The sequence below is a fragment of the Protopterus annectens genome, chromosome 2.part0 (assembly GCF_019279795.1).
Source record: "Protopterus annectens isolate FY-2018-M chromosome 2.part0, PAN1.0, whole genome shotgun sequence".
In the NCBI taxonomy this organism is placed as follows: domain Eukaryota; kingdom Metazoa; phylum Chordata; order Ceratodontiformes; family Protopteridae; genus Protopterus; species Protopterus annectens.
The window spans coordinates 443,802,778-443,823,633 of NC_056728.1; the positions used below are offsets into that span (position 1 = coordinate 443,802,778).

A 20,856-nucleotide genomic window follows, 5' to 3' on the forward strand; every position below is an offset into this window, starting at 1 on the left:
ATAATTATTGAATGTTTAATGTGGAGCTTTTCTCCCCGGGTCTCCACTGAAAAAAGGGCCTTGTCCCAGTTGGACTAACCCGGTTAACAAATGTCAAATAAATAAATTTTCTTCCTCCTGTTATACAGCTGATTGATTTTGTGATTCTACCAGGGTGGCTTGTTTTTGAGTTAGTTCTGTACTTCTTCCTGGTGGGTACAGCTGCCTTTATGCAGCTATTAACATGCTTGTACAGGGTTTCTGTGAACAGGTCTGCATAGGCAGAAGTATTCCCAGGGTTTATGGGGGCTTGAAATTTTGTCAGGTTCTCACTTAATAGCAGGAGGTTAGCCTTAGAATACGTCCTGAATATTCCAGGTTTAGCTGGGGTCCAGGTTTTATTTTTACTTCAAAGGAGACCATTTTGTGATCTGACCTTACTGGGGGAAGGCATTACAGTAGGGGGTGTGCAGCAGTCTCCCATATTAGTGAGGACCAGATCCAGTATGGTTGCACCCCTGGTTGATGTATTGAATATCTGGTCCAGGGAGTTTGTGCTTACAAAATCCAGGAATCTCTGTGCATGTACGTTTGGTGTCGTATAGGATTCCCATTTAATAGCGGGGTAATTAAAGTCACCCATGAGTATGGTATTGAGTTGGATGGTTAGTGTTTCTAATAAGTTTAAATACATGTTATGGGTTTCCTGGGTCATAGAGGGAGACCTATAGTTTGCAAGGAAGTGGTGTTGGATTTTACCTATGGTGATTTGAACATGGATCAGCTCAAGTGCATTGTCCTGTTTGACCAGCCTTGAAGTATATTTATTTTTTATGTAAATAGAGACACATCCACCTTTAGTCCCTGCCTGTGAAGTAGCTGGCCTAAATGCGTGGAAGGCATTATAACCATGCACTGTTGGTGTGCTCTCTGTGGCTTTAAACCATGTCTCAATGACCACACAGACATTAGCATTCTGTAGGGTAAAGAGAGCTTCTAAGGAGTGGAGGTTTTTGTTTAGACTCCTAGAATTGAGCAGTAATACCTTTAGATTTTCTTCTCCTTCCTCCCATAGGTCTGATAGACCTGTCTTTCACTACCAGCACTCACACTGGCAGTTTACTTTATTTCTTGATATGAATATTAATTCCATCATTTATTAAGTCTTGCTACAAGCCATTCGACACTGTTGGTAGAAAAACGCATTGATCATCTGTAGATACTCCAGGGTCCTGTTCATATTCCACTCATTTAAATGTTTATTCTGCAGGGTACATGTATGTATATGTGAACAATGTTTATTCTCAGAGCATTGTCTTGCACTTGTTTAGGTTAAATATGATTTTTTCTTGTATGACTAAGCTTGTCATGTTTAGATTCCCTGCAGTAATGAGAGCAGAAACAACAGCTGTTTTTGTTTGTCATTTATCGGCATGTTTAACTTTTAATTCAGTGCTGGAAGTTTGATAGTCACTACTATAAGGGTCATATAAACTTGAGAATGTAGGATAAATTTTGTGCAACAGCTTTGTTTGTGTCCTTTTAGTTGTCGTGAGTCCTGGCTGTCACAGTATGATTACCATGACTAAGACTGATATTTCGATGTCCTGTAAAGGTTTAATCTGATATTGTTAATCCTCGTTCATTCCTTACGCATAGGTATTGGTTCCAACCTCGGAACCGAGCCGGCCATTTTCCAAGCACGCGTCAGCTTCAAACTCTTGAGCTAAACTCTTACTCATAATCCCCCTCTCTCTGTTACCTCAGATTTCATTTGCTGCGTTGCCATTCGGTCGTGTCAAGCTGCTTCTCTTGAGCTAAGTATAGTTATTTGTTGTCAGAATAGTCATTTATATAACTTTTCCTGTCAGAAAAGTTTCTATTTCATTGTCTCTTACCCTATCGCATCTAGCGAGCATATTTTCTTGAGTTTTTCTTCTCCTTTCTCTACTCCCTTTACCAAGAGGTACTTCTCCCCTACCATTGTTGGTAATCTTTCCTTTTTTTCATACCTTCGGGTATTCTTTTGTACCATTGCTGATACCCTTTCTACTATTCCTGTTTTCTATCATGGCAGATAAGAAAGGTAGTCTGGGTTTTAAAAGGTGTTCTGATTGTGGACACAAATTACCTACATCTGATGAACACTCTTTGTGCGTTTATTGTTTGGGGGCGTCTCATTTATCTGTTGACCCACCCTGTACTATCTGTGAAAATTCTTCTAACAGAAGCTTGTTAGAAAGGAAAAACAAGTTGTTGCTGAAGGGACTTCTTAAATCTCCCTTTTCAGAGGCTATTTCTGGGTCGGAGGCCTCAACCCCTCCTAGAGCCCATAAGAAAATTTTGGATGTTTCTACTAAGGCCAAGTCTTTGCCTTCATCCCCAGCTGGGGACTCGCGCCAACCAAAACCTAAAAAGGCTAAGGTTTCTGCTCCGGAGCTCACTCAGTCAGCCCCAGTGCTTTCGGTGCCTAGACGTTTGGCACCGAGGCCTTTGGCTCCATTACTGATCTCGGCTCTGTCTTCTCCTGCAGCCTTCACTATATCGGCACTGAGGAGCTCCTCAATTCAGACTATTACCACTGTATCGGCACCGACCGCAAAGTCGGCACAGACCTTGACCACTTCGGCTCCGACATCTTACTCGGAACCAACGCCTCTGGTGTTGGCTCAATTGTCGGTTCCAGCTTTGGTACCAACAACCACTTTGGCACCGACCCTTGTGTCAGTGCAGGCCATGACCTCGGCACACATGACTTCCTCAGTGCAGACACCCGTAGTACAGTCTCTCTTGGCACCATTGTTCTCGGTGCGGACTGGTGAGATGGGCACCAAGTTTACCTCTTCTGTGGACAGGCCTGTTTCTCCCTCAGTCTCCGTGAGGTCCACTATAAGCCTTTCCGAACATGATATGCTCTGTCTTGTGGACCAAGTGCTTTTGGCCAGAGGTATCCCCACCCCCCAGGACCTATCCTTCCTTGGGAGGTGATCACCCATCTCCAAAGAAGTTGGGGGTCGTTTCTCCTTGTACCCTTCTGCCTGGCTAACCATCACCACTGATTCTTGGGTACAAAGGATTATAATCAGAGGCTATCATATCCCCTTAGATATTTGTCCTGTCCCTTCAAAAAACCTTCCCGACGTTCCACCCAGTCAAAGGGAAGAAGCAGCGCTAGCGATAGAAAAGCTGCTAAGAAAGAGAGTCATCCAAATAGTCCCTCCAGACCAGATAGGATCTGGATTCTACTCAAGACTATTTTTGGTGCCAAAGAAAACCGGGGATTGGAGACCAATTTTGGATCTCAGTGTAATGAACAAGTTTGTGAAAGTACAAAAATTCCGGATGGTCACAATATAGTCTGTCCTCCCGCTTTTGGAAAAAGACGATTGGATGTGCTCGATAGATCTTCAAGATGCATACTACCACATAAAAGTGGACAGACCATCAAGAAGATTTCTGCGCTTCCATGCGGGAGCCAGTCACTACCAGTTCAGAGTACTGCCCTTTGGACTCTTTACAGCCCCCAGAGTGTTCACAAAGTGCATGGCAGTCGTCAAAGCTCATTTGCGACTTCAAGGATTCCAGGTGTTTCCATACCTAGACGACTGGCTCATTTCTGCCCCCACCAGACATCTACTGGAAGAAGCCCTCGCTTACTCTCTCCTCACTGCACAAAGGCTAGGCATAATCATAAACTGGCAAATATCCAATCTCACCCCATCTCAGTCGACAGAATTCATAGGGGTTATCTTGGACACAAAGAACTGCAGAGCTGCCTTTCCAGAGCACAAAACTTTAAGGATAAAACAACAACTAATTCCAATCCTTTCAAGGGAGAAATCCACAGCTCACTTGGTTCTACAGCTGTTGGGTTCTATGGCAGCCTCCATCACCATTGTCTCCCAGGCTAGGTTTCATATGAGGCTTCTACAATGGCTACTGCTCACCCCAGTGGTATCCCTTTCAGCATCCTCTTTCAGCCATGATTCGAGTAACTCACAGGTGCAAACAGGATTTAAACTGGTGGATGACACACAATCTGTCACAATGGTCTCGCCCCTTCTCCCCCCAGCAACCCAGGGCCACAGTGACCACGGACGCCTCCCTGATGGGGTGGGGGGGCTATGTCAGGGACAGACAGTCCAAGGCACTTGGTCCGAACTGGAGGCCAATCTGCATATAAATGTTCTAGAGCTGAGGGCGGTGCTTCTGACGTTGCAAGCATTCCATCCCCTGCTGCCGTCTGGGACGATTGCCATTCAATCAGACAACATGGCGGTGGTCTGGTACATCAACAAGCAAGGTAGAACCAAATTTTACCCCCTTTGTCGAGAGGCCATGAGGATATGGCAATGGGCTATGGCTACCAACCATTTTCTTCTAGCAACGCACATTCCTGGGAGTTCCAACGTGATAGCAGACAGACTCAGCAGGTGCATTCTTCAACCTCACGAGTGGTCCCTGAATCCCTTGATAGCGGCGGAGATCTTCCACTGCTGGGGCCGTCCTTGCTGTGACCTCTTTGCATCCCCGACCAACTACAAATGCAGCAACTACTTCACCCTGATTCCCCCTCCGGGACAGTTCCCCAGGTACACTCTAGTCCACGATTGGCCCTCGGGTCTTCTTTATGCATTCCCACCTTTTTCCCTCATTCCCCAGTTTCTGAAGAAAGCCCATCGGTTGAAGAGCAAGGTGATCCTCATAGCATCATATTGGCCTCATCAGATTTGGTTCCCCTTCCTTTGGCCTCACCTGCTAGATGGGCCATGGATTCTCCATCCAACCCCGGAGTTGATCTCACATCCACAGAACCTGATTCATCTCAACTTGAACAGCCTGAAGCTCACAGCTAGGCGGCTACTCCAATTCCCTTGATTGCCAGGCAGAATGATCTTTCTTTACCAGTACGTGACATCCTCATTGCATCTCATAAGTCTTCCACTAGAATTACTTATCTGAGCAAGTGGAAAAGATTTACCTGTTGGCTGAAAGATAAAAAAGTAGATCCCTTCTCAACACCAGTGTCGATGATACTAGACTATCTGGCTGACCTTTTCCATTCGGGTCTGTCGGCCTCTACCATTAGAGTTCATTAGGCTGCAATTTCTAATTTCCATGAGGGTGTCCAAGATTCCTCTCTTATGTCCCACAAATTGCGCAAGACTTTCATAAAAGGTGTGAATCATCTGATGCCACCTTTTAGAGAACCTATTCAACCATGGGATTTATCATTAGTTCTACAAGCGCTGACAATGCCACCCTTCGAACTAGCTTCTTCTTGTGACCTCAAGCATTTGTCATGGAAAACCTTGTTTTTGGTCGCTATTACTTCTGCCAGACGTATTTCTGAGCTTCAAGCTTTATGTATCAAGAGTCCATACTTGATTTTTCATAGAGATAGAGTGTCTCTGAGAACTAATCCATCATTTCTGCCTAAAGTGATCTCTGAAATGTCCATTAATCAAGCCATTGAATTGCCAGTTTTCTTTCCCAGTCATTCAAACAGAGGAGAGTATTGCCTACATACCGTAGATATCCACAGGCAAATCCGTTTTTACTTAAACAGGACTAAACCCTTTCATAAATCTGACCAGTTATTTTTGGCCTTTTCTGGACCTAGATTAGGATCTGCTGTTGCTAAGGTCACATTAGCTAGATGGTTGAAGAACTGTGTGACCTTTATTTATACACAACATAATATCTTGTTGCCTACTACCGTGAAAGCTCATTCAACAAGGTTGGTGGCAACTTCTGCTGCCTTCCATGCCAGAGCTTCTTTACATGACATCTGTGCAGCTGCAACTTGGGCTACGCCTCATACCTTCATCAGTCATTACAAATTGGATTTGGCCTCCAGGGGAAGAGCATCTTTTGGTTCTATGGTGCTCAGGAATGTCCTTCCATGAGAGCCTCCCAGGAATAGAGGTAGCTGGGGACTCTGTCCCATGCGTAAGGAATGAACCAGGAATAACAATATCAGATAAAGAAGTTATGTCTTACCATAACGTTCCATCTGTATTGTTGATCCTCGTTCAGTCATTACGACTCTCGCTCCTTCTTCCTCCTGTGGCTTCTAGTGGATCTCACCATCCGGTTCTCTTAGATTATTTGACCAGAGGTAGCCTCTACCTTCTTTTGACTTGCAAACTCAATCTGGAGGTAACAGGGAGAGGGGGATTATGGGTAAGAGCTGAGCTCGAGAGTTTGAAGTTGACGCAAGCTTGGAAAATGGCCGGCTCGGTTCCGAGGTCGGAACCGATACCCATGTGTAATGACTGAACGAGGATCAACAATACAGATGGAACATTATGGTAAGACATAACTTCCTTTTTTTTCCTGTGGCTAGAAAAAAAATGGAGATATCATGAGATCCTAATCATTTTGTCAATGTATGAATACTTTTAATTGAGGGCAACCTCTGGAATACTGCTGGAAAAAAAGCCAGTGACAAAGACAAGAATAGTATAGGTTGTAAAAAGCTAGAAGTCACAGTTGAAGATACACTGCTTTGATACCTCATTAACAGTACTTAACAAGTAGCCGTCCTTTGCTAACATTGTAGAGTAGAAGTCAAAGCAGCTGTGACTTGCATAGTATGTCGTCTTTCCATGTAGTAATTTTTCAGATGATAGTCTAAGCTCAGATAAAGAATATAAAATTATTACTGATTTTAAAGTAAATTAATGTATTTTCTGTCCCACTTCATATTTGAAAATAAGCGTTTCCAAGTCATAGAATGCAAATTTTATAACATCTAGGTGATTTATTAAAAAATTATCCAAGCGATACCTGTGTGTTTTCAGGGTTACTGTCCTTAAACTGTTCAGAAAGTTAGTTTTGATTTTTGTAGTTTGGAAGTCGCGTATGGTGCACCTCTAGTGTTTTAGAGCTGTATGAAATTGACACATGGAATTAGCATTGTTAGAACACCAGGTATGATCACACATTTTCTGCAAAATTGGTGTGTGCATTTGACCCTTGGGATAATCTTTTTAATAAACCAATTAAATTAAAGCTTCAATGATAGCATGCTTCACAGTATTTCAGCCATTAAGTAAAAGTGAAGCAACAAATGAAGACTTAGCCTTTCTTTCTCCTAAATGCATGTACCGTAGACATTTAAGTATATGTCTTGATATACTAGTGATTCATAGGCTTATGTATTTATTTTGTAGCTTGAAGTTGAAAACACAAGGCTAAGAAACATAAATCTTTCCCTTTCTGATGCACTTCATACACGGTCTGTGACAAATTCTATTTTAGAAGATGAAGGTGTTTTACAGAGTATTGAGACATCCTTTCAGAAATTCCATGCCTTTTTAGATCTCCTTAAAGATGCAGGGTAAGTATTTTGTGTTTTAGTACATACTGTGGTTATTGTATATCAAGTTTTACAAAGATCTCTATAAACATTTTGCAGTTTATACTAGCTCTTGAAACAACAGTTTCTGCATTTACTTTCACTAACTGTCTTTGTGTTACACTAATATACTCTCCTTTTTTCATATTTTTCATAACCCAAGCCATAGTCATCTTTGGTGTGTCAAAAATAATGTAACATTAATATTTTTCTGTATTGATTCCAGCAGTGGCATGTTAAGGATTATTTCTTATTCAAGATGCTCTAATTCAACTGTTTACTGATTTTTTGATCTTGTATTACATGGTCTAGGTGGTGTTATAACGGGAGAATTCAAAGCATTTGGTCAAGAGATTTCAGTTAAATTATAAACCTAAACATTATAAGTCACATCACTTCTTCTTCTTCTTCTTTCGGCTTTTCCCGGTTAGGGGTCGCCACAGTGGATCATCTGTCTGCTCATGATTGGCAGTAGAGTTTTACGGTGTCGAGTTGCCAGCCCGGCGCCCAACCTTTCATGGAAGGCACACACATGCACATACTCACGCATAGGGCCAATTTAGTGTGTCCAATCCAACTACAGCATGTTTTTGGGATGTGGGAGGAAACTGGAGCACCCGGAGGAAACCCACGCTACCACAGGGAGGGCATGCAGACTGCGCACAGAAGGCTCTCCAGCCGAGGATCGAACCACAGAACCTCTTGCTGTGAGGCGACAATGCTAACTGCTAAGTCACATCACTGATGAGACAAATTGAGGGATTATCCCTTTTGTCCTTTTATAAATTCTCAGTATATTGTGTAGGTGAAGTAGTGAAGTTGTTCACATTTCTCAGCATTCTCTCTCTTTTTTTATTTTTAACCAAGTTTTTTTATCATAAGTAATGTGCAGCTGTAGTAATATTGTGTAAATTAAAAACATGAAGTTGACATTTTAGGAAGGCAGCTCTAAGAAAGTTCGCACCATATGAGTTCAGTGCCTTCTAGCTTGCTTAGGTTCATAGGTTCATACTAGGCTATCGGCCCTAGAGCCTATACAAGCCTAGCCATAACAATTCCTATTTACTTCCCTGGACCCCTGTCTAGCAGTGTGACTAACGTGATCCCCGGGGTGAATTTCCATTCTCCCATCCAATCGTCAGGGTTCCTTTTGAAGAGGGCCAAGGAGGCGCTCTGCTTGATATGTATGGGCAGTCTATTCCAAAATTTGGGGAGTCTCTGGGTCAGGAACCTATCCCTCCAGCATGTTTTGTTTATTGTGATGATAAGGTTTAGATCCCTGGAGCGTGTGGCTCTGAGGGATTGGGATTTCTTTAAGTGTATCATGTCCAACAGCTCTGGGTTTGACATGGCCTTGTATGTTAAGCAGAGATCGCCTCGGAGTAGACGATATGCGACAGAGTATAGCTGGAGTTTTTTAAGGTGGTCAGCATAGGACTTGATTCAGAAAACAGAATGCTTAGGTGCAAAATGTGGTGGCAACTAAGACAATCTATGAGGATTACAGAACAGGTTGTTCATACTCAGGGAGCCCCATTGGATATTTATTTACATTATTCACAAGATGATTTCTGCAGTACTGACCCACGAGGCATCACATCCTGATTTTACTCCTTTCTAAACTGGGAATTGATGCCTTATTTAAACTATTGTTGCTGTTGCTGTTGTGACTGATTTTATACACTTTGAATTTCTAGTACTTGTGAATTTTATAGCATAGGCCAGATTCAGACTTGCTGAATCTAGACTGTTTGGTATCACCTGAACACTAAAACCAGCTCTTCACTGAGATATTGAAAGATCTGAGGCATCCGTTGCTTCCAACTAACTATAAGTGCCTGTTTTCTCTCTTATATTGCACTTTTAATTTGTATTTGCATTCTGTTGTCTGAACTGTTTTTGCCACATTTTACTTTATACTGTACTTGTTCAGCTGTAGCATAGCCCATAGCCCATGTCCAGGTTTGTTGTCTCTGGGTCTGTTTTGTAACTTCTGAGCATCAAATTCAAGCCATCTTTGTTGGTAAAGGCCTTTCTGCACCCTTGTGGGAGGAGAGTGCTGTCTGGGTCCCATCTAATTGTGGGTGATTGGACTAGAGCTCAGAAAAAGGGCACCCTTATTGGCTAGTTTGAGTTAAAAGGGTTATTTCTTGTTTTAATTAATTCCTGTGTTTGTGTGTAGTGGTGGTTACCATTGGTGGTTATAGACACAAACGTTTTGCTTGTTAAATTTCCCTTACCACTTTGCTTGTGGTCCTCCAGAGGCTTTTCGTGACCCTGCTCTACTGCCAGGTGGAACACTAAGCCTAGCATCAGAGGTACCAACACACCTCTCACCCACTAGCTATTTCTAAGTGCGACCTCTTTTCCTGACCATATAAATTTACCTAACGTTATGGATGGACAATTTCCTAGTTTCACCAGCCAACTTGGTTGACATGAGCATCCGGAGGCAGTGTAGCAACTGCCTCATGTTCCGTGGCAAGCCTCAACTCCTAGTCCATACAAACTCAATATTTGAGACATGCAGCTATATTAAGAACCTTGAATCCATGCTCTCTCAAATCCACATCACACATACCTACATATGCGGATGTCCTCACCACAAACATACCTAAACACCAGAGACCTCCAACACAAGCACGCTATCCATAATACTTCCTCTGCAGAACAGAATACACATAATAGCTCACAAACCAGTTTCTCTGTTGTCAAGCCCTAAGGCAAAACACAAAACCAAATAAATTAGTAATAGGTGATTCCATTGTGAGATACGCAGATGTCCCTGTCACCAGGCTGGATAAGGAAAAGATCATAGTCAGCTGTCTGTCAGGTGCCAGGATTCGCCATATCGCACATGCACTTAAGTCTTTCAACAATAGGTACTGTTATGACTCCATCATAGTCCATGTTGGTGTGAATGACTTGAGATGTACATCTCTAGACTATATGAAGAGAGAGAGACAACTGAGCTCTCGGACTGTGTGTCTCAGGCAAATATGTCCCTAGTATTAAGCAGCATTTTACCATCACCTAGGCACAATACAAACAGAAAATGATTGACTTCAATAATTTGTCCTGGTTTCTGGTGTCATTCTAAGGGGATCCAGTATCTATCAGCCTGGGATGACATGATCGACAGACCTCAATGCTTTGCCACAGATGGTCTTCGTCTATCACCCCTGGGATTTTGGCTACTGGCTAAGAAGCTCTTACTACCCTCATAGTGCCTGTTTTAGGCAGTGTCACAAGGACAAAATTCCCAACGTAAAAACTCCATCTAAAAAAAAAGCTCAAGGTTATGCTGGTAAACGCTAGGAGTCTTAACATGAAACTGCCCTCACTAGAAGCAGTCCTCACCTTGGAAGATGCAGATGTTTGTACAGTCACAGAAACCTGGTTCAAGGCTGTGGAGAGCGCCCCAGCCATAGTGAGTTACGCCTCTTTCCACACGTTCAGACCACAAACTGAAGGCGTGAAAACTAAAGGAGGAGATGTGTCTACATTCATTAAAGATAAATACACTTCCAGATTGGTTAAACAGTATAGGTTCATAGGTAGGTACTAGGCTATCTGCCTGAGGGCATTTATAAGCCTAGCCAGAGTGTGTCAGCTTTCACCACCCCATTGATTAATTAACTGAGTCTCTGTCAAGAAGAGCCAATGAAGTGATTCCAGGGGTGTATTTTGTTACCCAGCCACTTGTCAAGGTTTCTCTTGAAGAGTGTTAGTGAGGGGCTCTGCCTAATGTAGTTAGGAATTTTGTTCCAAAGCATGTGGGAGTCCCTGTGACAGGAATCTATCCCTCCAGCATGTTCTCTTTATTGTTGTGGCGAGGTGTAGCTCACTAGAGCGAGTGGCTCGCAGTGATTTGGATTTCTTTAGGTGGAGCATGTCCATTAATTCTGAGTTGGACATGGCTTTGTAAGTCAGGCAGAGATTACCTCTGAGTAAGCGATATGCCACTGAGTACAGCTGGAGTTTTTCCAGTCGGGCTGCATAGGACATATGTTTGAGACCAGTAATCCTCTTGGTGAGGTACTTTTGTGGTCTTTCCAGCTGTTGGAAGTGTCTTGTGAGGTACATCCCAAACGGAGCATTGTACTCTATGATGGGTCTGATGAGTGACGAGTAGAGGGGCACTATAACCTCTTTATTTCTAGATGAGAACCCTTTAGTAATTAGATGGGCTACATAGAATGATTTCCTAACTACTTTGGCAATATGATTGTCAAAGGAGAGATTACCATCTACCTGGGTCCCCAGATCTCTTATTACCTCTTCTGTAGTAAGGGGGCTGCCACATATGTGGTAATTCATGGGTGTTTTGTTTTTCCCAAACGGGATGATTATGCATTTTTTGGCATTTAGCTTGAGACCATGACTTTGACACCAGGTGTCCGTCTCAGTAAGGCCCTTTTGGAGAATGTCTGTGTCAGCCGGAGAGTCAATTATGGCTCCCAGTTTGCAGTCATCGGCGAACTTGGTTAGCCATAGTCCTCCTGTGTTTGCCTGTACTTCTGAGAAGTATATGCCGAACAGTAGGGGTCCCAGGACCGAGCTTTGTGGGACACAACTTGTGACTGGTTTAGAGTTGGACCTGGAGCCCACTATTCTTACCTTGTGAGTTCTGTCTGTAAGCCAGTTGGCAACCCATCTTGTGACGTAGGGGTTTATGTTCAGGCTGGTGAGTTTTTCTATAATTCCCGGGTGGGGAATGGTGTCAAAAGCCTTGGTCAAGGTAGGCTGTGTTAACTACCTTCCCCTCATCTATGGCTTTGGTGACTGTCTCGAAGAAGTCAACCAGGTTTAGTAGGCATGATCTGCCCTTAACAAAGCCGAACTGGGTCGGGTCAAGTGTTTGGAGGTTCCCAATGTCTTTGTTAATGAGTTCCATGATGATGCGCTCCATAACCTTGCAGACCAGGCTAGTCAGGCTTATGGGGCGATAGTTACCAGTGACAGCTGTGGCCCCTCCTTTGTGGAGCGGAATAACTGTTGCTGTGCGCCATTCTATGGGCACATAGCCTGTGGAGAGGCTGAGGTTGAACAGTGTGTTTAGGTGGGGAGGGTTAGTTCGTTCTGTAGTTTGTGCAATGCGCAGCCTGGGACACCATCTGGCCCCATTGACACAGTGCTTTTGGCTTTTGAAAGGGCTGTTTTCAATTGTGCATCTGTGATTTCCGGGAATCTACACTTTTTCAGTATTGTTGTGGGCCCTTTTTGGGGGTGAGAGGGGGTGAAGTTTGCACTGAATCTATCTGCCAGGATGTTGGCAATATCAGTGGGTTCAGTATATTTTGTGCTATTTTGCACTAGCCCAGAGCATATCTGCGAGTTGCCACTTAGATTCTTGACATAGCTAAAGAAGGCTTTGTGGTTATCTTTCGAATCTTTGGCTATTTTTCTTTCAAAGTTAGCCTTGGAGGATTTTATGAGGGACCTTAGTTTCTTGCTGATTCTGGTCAGGGATGTCTTTCTTTCTTGGGATTTGCTTTTTTTTTTTTAACTAGTTTCCTCCTTCTATTGTATAGCCTGTTTATGGCAGGGGTCCACCAGACTGGTTTCCCTCTCTTAGGGGAGTGAGTCTTGATTTTGCTAGGGATGGCACGATCCATGCATCCTTGTAGGTGCTCATAGAGTGCATTTGTAAAGGTTCCTGCATCTTGGACACTGTTATCCTTTAGCGTGGGGGCTGTGAAACTTACCGCCTCTGTTTTAAGTAAGGTGAAGTTTGCTTTTGAAAAGTTTTTCACTGTAGTTTCTTTGGTTGGAGGTGGTGGTGTGGTGTGGACATCCAGAGTGATTAGTTTATGGTCTGATCTAACCAGTGACAGGTTGACCTCTGGCATGGAACACCTGTCTCCCTTGTTGGTGATGACCAGGTCCAATATGTTTTCACCTCTGGTAGGGGAGTTTACCAGCTGATCCAGGGCATTTGAGTTGATAAATTCCAGGAAGCGCTGGACCTGGGAGTTTGTACTTGAGTAGTTTTCCCAGTTAATGGTAGGGTAATTGAAATCGCCCAATATCAGGGTGTTCGGTAGGACCTTCATGTTTTCCAGTGTCTCCAGAAAGGTGGAGTGGTGGTCCTGGGTCATGGAGGGTGATCTTTAGCAGGCCACAATTTGCATTGCTGATTTGCCTGATGTTAGTTGCGCATGGATGATCTCGGAGTTATCATGCTGCGCCACTAACCTGGAGGTGTAGGTATCCTTGATTAGTATGGATACACCCCCCTCCTTTTGTGTTTCGGTGCATGTTCTGTGGCTGAAATGTTTGGTATGCGTTGTAGCCCGGTAGTGCTGGGGTGCTCTGTGGAGCCTTGAACCAGGTTTCAGTTACTGCACAGATGTCGATGTTCTCCATACTGAGGAGTGCTTCGAGCGCGTGCATTTTGAGATTTAAACTCTTGGCGTTGAGTAGCATAACCCTTAATTTTTATTTGTGCTGTTTACGGAGGTGGGTTTGACTTTTGAGCCTTGCCTAAAAAAGGCACTATGGGGGCAGCAAGAGCCTTGGCCAGTATTCAAAAGCCTAGGGGTGACAGGTGCAAGCCGTCTCTTGCGAAGCAACGAGGTCTGTCAAGCATATTGTCCCAGGCTGACAGACACTGGATCCCCTTTGAATGACACCAGAAGCTTAGCCAATTGTTGAAATTGATCATTTTTTCTTTAAACTGCGGTATCATTCTTGGTGAGGGCAGGATGCTACTCAGGGTCAGGGTCATACTCGCCTGGGCTACATGATCAGAGAACTCTTCCATGTCTGTTTTTATGTAGTCCAAGGAGGTACATCTCAGGTCATTCACACCAACATGAACAGTGACAGAGTCATATTTGTACTTGTTCTAGAGTGACCTGAGTGCTTGTGTTATGTGGTGGATTCTGGCTCCCGACAGGCAGCTAACAGTAACCTTCTCCTTGTCCAGCCTAGTGAGTGGTACGTCAGTGTGCCTGACTACAGAGTCGCCTATTACTAGTGTGTTAGGTATGTTATTTCACCTTAAGGGCTGTGATTGTGCAGCACACTGATTTTGTGTTTTATCTGTTGTCTGGTTAGTGACGGGAGGTGCAGGTTTTTTGGGTGCCTGCTTTGGAGGTCAGTGATACTTTTGCAGGTTTTTAGCTAGTAACATTACCTGTGATCACCATGTTTCCACAGCGGAAAGAAGGGCATTCTATATTGCTCATCTCATAAGTAAAGGCACTGTACTCTTCCCTCACCAGACCAATAATTGAGTACAACACCCCTTTTGGTATGTACATTTGCAAGCACCAGCAGCAATTGAAGAGACCACAAAGGTTCCTCACAAGGAAATTTCAAGGTCTTCAGCATGTGTCCTATGTGGATTGTCTGAAATCACTGTCACCTTATTCTGTTTCATACAGAGTACTCAGAGGCGATCTCTGCCTTGCATATAAGACAATCTCCGACCCTGCTTTATTGGAAATGCTGCTTATCTGCAAGTCAAATAGTACACGGGTTATTCGCTCTATAGAATTTAACCTGGTATGTGACATTAACTGAACCTGCTGGAGAGACAGATTTGTCTCTTAGAGGTTAGCACACCTTTGGAACAGACTCCCACTTCATGTCAAACAGAGCACCTCATTGGCCCTCTTCAGTCAGAATCTGGATGATTGGATGGGTAAATATAAAGTTATCCAAGGCTTTCCACCTCTGTTCCTCTTGGACAGGGGCAATAGATGCTGATCATGGAAATAAGGGTAGAACTTGGCTAGGCTTGTAAGGGCCCTAGGGCCATTAGCCTAGTAACTTCTTGTGACCCTAGTATTAATAATACATTATTGCATCAAATGCATTTAAATACACTTTGTTGTCTTGTTGCAGCCATTATGAAACCCTATCTACCCTTATCTGATTAAAAATAAATAAATTAAAAACTACCCATTTGTCCACTGAAAAGCTTGTGAAGTGCAGTCCCATGTCATGTTACTATGGGCATTGATTTGCTGTGCAAGGAGTAGCTTCAGTAAGTTAACTTGCAGCTAAGCACAGTGCATAAGACTCTCTGGTTATTCATGAGGAATCTGTTTAAAATCCTTTGTGTTGAATTGTCTGTCTCACTTAGTGGAGGATTTTTGATCCCAGTCCATGTATAAAACAAAGCGTTAACAGAGTTCTGCAAGGAAAAACATTCTTCGGGTAATAGGTCACTCCTTTTCAAACTTGAGAGTGCTGCAGTGAATGATTTAATAGCACATTTGGTGAAAGTCCAGGATCTGATGGCTCTTTTCTGAAAACTAAGGCTAACTCTCCACTTTATGCATGGGCATGACAATAAATTGCATGTGTAAAGCCCATCCGGTAAGTTTAAGCCTTCTGATATTCTTGATGACTCTGTTAGCAGTAGGTATGTCTGGACTTTGAAGATGTTAGTTGCTAGGGTCCCATTTTACCTGCTTCTGTTTTTGAATAAGACATCACAGACTATGCTACGAGTTCCTCTAATTTCTGCTGGCCTGTTGGTTCTGGCCTCTCTGCAAGATCCAACAGAGTTCTTGTCCAGCTTTTAGTAGCAGTAATGCTGCATTTATGAGCTCTGACTGATAATTTGCTGGCGGTTTCAGTTTTTAGTGACTGAATGACCCTTCTGTTGACCTCCAGGCTAGAAACATCTTTGGCAAATAAGAGTCATGACTCTCTCTGCCAGCTGTACTCCCTTTCACTGTATAACAAGGTTTTCTCAGATCATTCTAATGATGTGTAAGATACATCCTTAGCTTGTTTTAACTCATTTGTAAAGAGAAGAATCATCAGAAAATCTATTACAATGCTGCTATGTGATATATAAATTCCTGTGCTCTTCTGTCCAGAGAAGAATGTTTGAAATAAGATTTGCCAGATATTTTTGGTACCCTGGAAATTCCAGTAGAATGGTATCTTTTTACTGTTCCAATATAAAAATACATTAGTTAAGCTTAGTTAGCATCACCAAAATCTTCTTTTGCTTGCCTTACAATAGAAAAGCAAATTTGTACATATCTCACGATACACCTTGTATATCATTATGGTCAAAAACACTTGATTTCCAGTATTCATGTTGATCATTCTTTCATTTACAGATAACCAGTTTGTCTACTATAGGGTCACAGGGAAGCCAGAGCCTATTCCACTCACTATGCTGTAAGCAGAGAAACTAATTATGCAGTCTGTTACAAGAAGCACACCCTTTTGCAAATTTTCATTTAGTTTGGATTATAGTCTGCTGACCTATAGTGTGTCTTTGGGATGTGGAAGAAAAGTGGAGGACCTGGCAAAAAACCATGGAATGTAGTGGTAGGGGGATAGATGCATATAATCTGCACAAAGCAAACTGCAGAACGTAGTGCTGTGAGGCAGGAAACTTAACTGTGCCACTATGACACCCTAATAATGGGCGATTTCAACTACCCCACCATTAACTGGGAAAACTACTCATGTACCTACTCCTTCGCTCAACGCTTTCTGGAATTCATAAACTCCAATGCCCTGGATCAACTTCTCCACACCCCCACCAGGGGCAACAATATCCTAGATCTAGTCATTACCAACATGAGTGACCGGTGTTCCACACCTGAAGTCAACGCCTCATTGGGCCAATCCGACCATAAGCTAATCACCCTAGATATCCACATCCTGCCCCCACCCCCCATTAAGGAAACCACGGTAAAAAATTTCTCCAAAGCCAACTTCATGCTTCTTAAGACAGAAGTGGTGAACTTCATGACACCCATGCAGATGGACAATACAGTTACGACTACTGAATCCTGCACAATTGCACTATATAAGCACTTACACGAGTGCATGGATCATGCTCAGACTTCCCAACCGTCCCGAATTACTAGTTTTTTTCTGAGTTTTGGGGTCCCAATAATGGGGTTCCACAATTCCCGAGTGGCACCCCTTCATTTCCGATTTTTTTTCTATATTTTTAAAACTTTTTAATTTCTACACTTTTGGAGCTGACGTCATCACGTGCGTGATGACGTCAGCTCCATCAGCCTGTCGGAATTAAGCTCAAGGGACATGTGTGGGGGGCTGTTTGAATACTGGGACTGCCGGCTGTTTAAGCTCAACAGACTGCTTGTGCCATTATGGATTTTAAGCTTGTTGCCAGACTGCTTGCAGTGTTATGGATTTAAGCTCATTTTGAGCCAGATGGGTTCCTGACAGAACACGGAGTTGCCGCTGTAAGTCAGTATACACTAACAGCTGTGTCCACATTATTTACTTTTATAAAGGAACACTTTTTTCGAAATGCAGGTATTATCTTGCCATTTCTTATTTTTCTTATAAAGATGTCAGTCTTCCTGTCTTTTATTCCTGTTTTGCCCTCTGATCAGTCATTAACAGCTCGGGGTAACTGAAACTGCGGTCTTGTGGTTAACATATTGAATTCCAAAATAAAATAACCCAAAGACTGACAAATTTTGATGCAAAGAGTCTGCCAACAGGTTCATGCATGAAACAAAATGGTACTTAAATGCACATTTACCCTCCCCAGTAAGGTACCAACCTAACTGAAACTGCTGTATGGGTACTGGGCAGAAGTTAGAACACACAGCTGCCACTGTGTGTGTGTGTGTGTGTGTGTGTGTGTGTGTGTGTGTGTGTGTGTGTGTGTGTGTGTGTGTGTGTGTGTGTGTGAGAGAGAGAGAGAGAGTGTGTGTGTGTGTGTGTGTGTGTGTGTGTGTAGCTCAGATGTTCAACATGTCAGCAATGCATCAGCAACATTATTTATATATATAAATATATTGAGTCTCTCCTATTTCCGTACATCAGCCATTCTCACTGAATTCTAGGCTCTTTAATTTCAGGCTCATATTGTATATCATTCCTGAAAGTTTCTGAATTCCAGTCTGGTACATTGAGTATGATCAACATCCATCTAATATGCAAGTGTCAGTACCAGGGTACGATATAGAGCCATTGTATTCCTGTCTGATGTGATACAAATAGCCTTTGTTACTTGCAGTTACTACCCTGCTGATTCTCAAAAAGATGTAGAAAACCAAAGCAGGTACTATTAAAAGTACATATAAAATATGTTTAGAACAAAGGATATTGTACTTTTATAGTTACTGTTTGTTTTCTAGCTTATTTATTTATTTGATGTTTATTTTACTTTAGCAGTATTTAACTTGTAAGTAGATTTAATAATTGCCATGAATGCCCCCCCCCCCCACTATCCCAAAGATGTAGACCAGGACTGGGTAATTACAACCTCCTCCTGCATGCTATGTGTCTCTGCTCAAGTCACTTAACTGAGCAAACCTTTTAGTTTACACCTTAAAATGTGTAATTAATTGATTAGCTGCATGAATTAACACCTGGAAGCTAACGTGTGGCATCAACAAATGCTTATATTTATGAAGCTAGAATAAGACATGCATAAGAACAGTACAAGACAAGATGCGTTTTCAGAGTGAAAGTTAATGGCTGACACAAAAGAGCTTTCCTGAGGAAATAAGTGAGACTGGGATGAATGAGGGGTGATGGGTTAGGAATGCACCAAATAAATGTATGGAAGTTTGGCAGAAAAATGGGGGAGGCAAGTTTTTGATTTCCTAATTCTCAAAGCTAGCACATTGAACTGGGAAAAGTATAAATCTTTTCTGTATTTGAATTTGTCATCATATACTGCGTTTCTGTATAAAAGCAATTCCATTGGGGTTCGGGGTAAAGCTGAATACCTTCTCCCCAGCTTATTTATTATAACAATGTAACTTTAAACAGCATACCTGCTTACCACAATTTTTGATACAAACTCATGCTACTGAATGTGGTATTTTGAATACATATGCCTTTTTCAAGATTCCTAATTAAACTGAACAAAGCATAAATAACACATTTTATCTTTTAAAGGATTCCAAATTAAACTACAATATAAGATCAGTTAAGTATTTGAAATTTGTCCCTATTTTGGGGCTGTATTCCCCCATTACTGGCTTTGTCCAGGTTTTTTGTGCTTAAGAGGTTGAGAGCTATGGTGAGAAGTGAGAACTGAATTTACTAAATGATAGCTATTTAAGTTTCAGTCTAGCTGTCTTTCAAGAAGCTGATGATTTTGGCATAAGGGTATGTTCACTTCTGATTGTAGTGCACAGGGTCCTGGGTTCAAGCCTTAGCAGTTAAATGCATGGTGGTAACATTTTTTATTCTATCAACTTTCCAAAATTATGCAAGCAATGATTAAAATGTGTCTCTGTTTTTTGCCCTTTTGCCCCCCCCCTCCACCGACAAAAAAAAAAAAAACTGAAATTGAAAATAAGTATAAGAAGCTGTGCAAGATGCCTATGACTTACACTACTGTCATTCTATTTATATATTTACAGTTTTATGATGGAAATGTTCTTGAATGGGCAGTTTGTGTGATTGGTTCATGCATTTTGTTTCATTGCCTATTAGAAAAATGTTCAAACAATACATTTAAAATGCAATTTTGTGTGTGTGTGTGTGTGGGGGGGGGGGGGGGTGTGTAAGTAGACTTTTATGATGGAAATGTTCTGAATTGGGCAGTTTTGTCATTATTGGTTCATGCATTTTGTTTCATTACCTACTGGAAAAATGTTCAAACTATAAATTTAAAATGCGCTCTAACTTAAGTCTAACAAGTGTGCTGTATTATACAAGGAATATAATTTAATAAAGTCGGGAAGGTGTATCAAATAACACATGTATGTTTTTTGTTTTGTGTGCAAGGGACCTATGATTTGAAAACAGCCCAAAGGTAATCTTTATCCACCACTGGCCAGATGCATTTTCTTTGGATGTGGTGTGGGTTTCTATGCTGTTTCAATGAATGTGAGTTTCAAGGGCATAGAAGTTTTAATGCCAAGTCTATTTTCAGTGTGAGACAATAATATTGCTTTGTTTAACAGATACTATTCATGTTTGTGCATTGTGCTACAAAATGTAAAAATAAAATCCAAATAATCATTGTAGAAGTAAAGCAATATGCACACATTAGTGTTTATGGTAAATTGGGTGAAATAGCCAGGTAATGGGACACTGGAATGGCTGCAGGGGACTTTGGTGCCATATATTTTGGTTGTCTGTTCTTCAGTTTGCGTTTGAAAGTTGTCATCCCACAATTCCATTGGAGTGGGTGGGGTTATTTAATTATATACGCAAATTTTATGTTAATCAGTGTACAGATTTGAACCTATTTTTCATGTGCCTTGTCCAGATTTTTGATGATTCCAGGTTGAGAGGTATGATCGTGCTATCTCAAACAGAACCAAGATGCTATCCTCCAAAAAAAGAAGCCAGTCTGGTGGTCCCCTGCCATAAACAAACTGTACAGCAGAAGGAAGAAACTGTTGCAAAAGAGAGTAAAATCCCATGAGTGGAGGAGCTCCCTGGTCAGCCTCAGTAACAAGCTGCGATCCCTGATAAAATCCTCCAAAGCTAGTTACGAAAACAAAATCGCCACTGATTCTAAAGACAACCACAAAGCATTCTATAGCTATGTCAAGAATCTCAATGGCAGCACTCAGATCTGCTCT

General features: G+C 42.2%; 1 protein-coding gene across 3 annotated transcripts in view; it reads left to right on the forward strand.

Annotated features, from left to right (window-relative positions):
• CEP78 (centrosomal protein 78) overlaps positions 1-20,856 on the forward strand; it is a 1,514,071-nt gene that overhangs the window by 1,307,548 nt on the left and 185,667 nt on the right. For all 3 annotated transcript variants that reach the window (XM_044060872.1, XM_044060873.1, XM_044060875.1), the window contains one exon: positions 7,158-7,324. In XM_044060872.1, the coding sequence (XP_043916807.1) occupies positions 7,158-7,324 (167 nt within the window). The remainder of the gene's footprint in view (positions 1-7,157; positions 7,325-20,856) is intronic.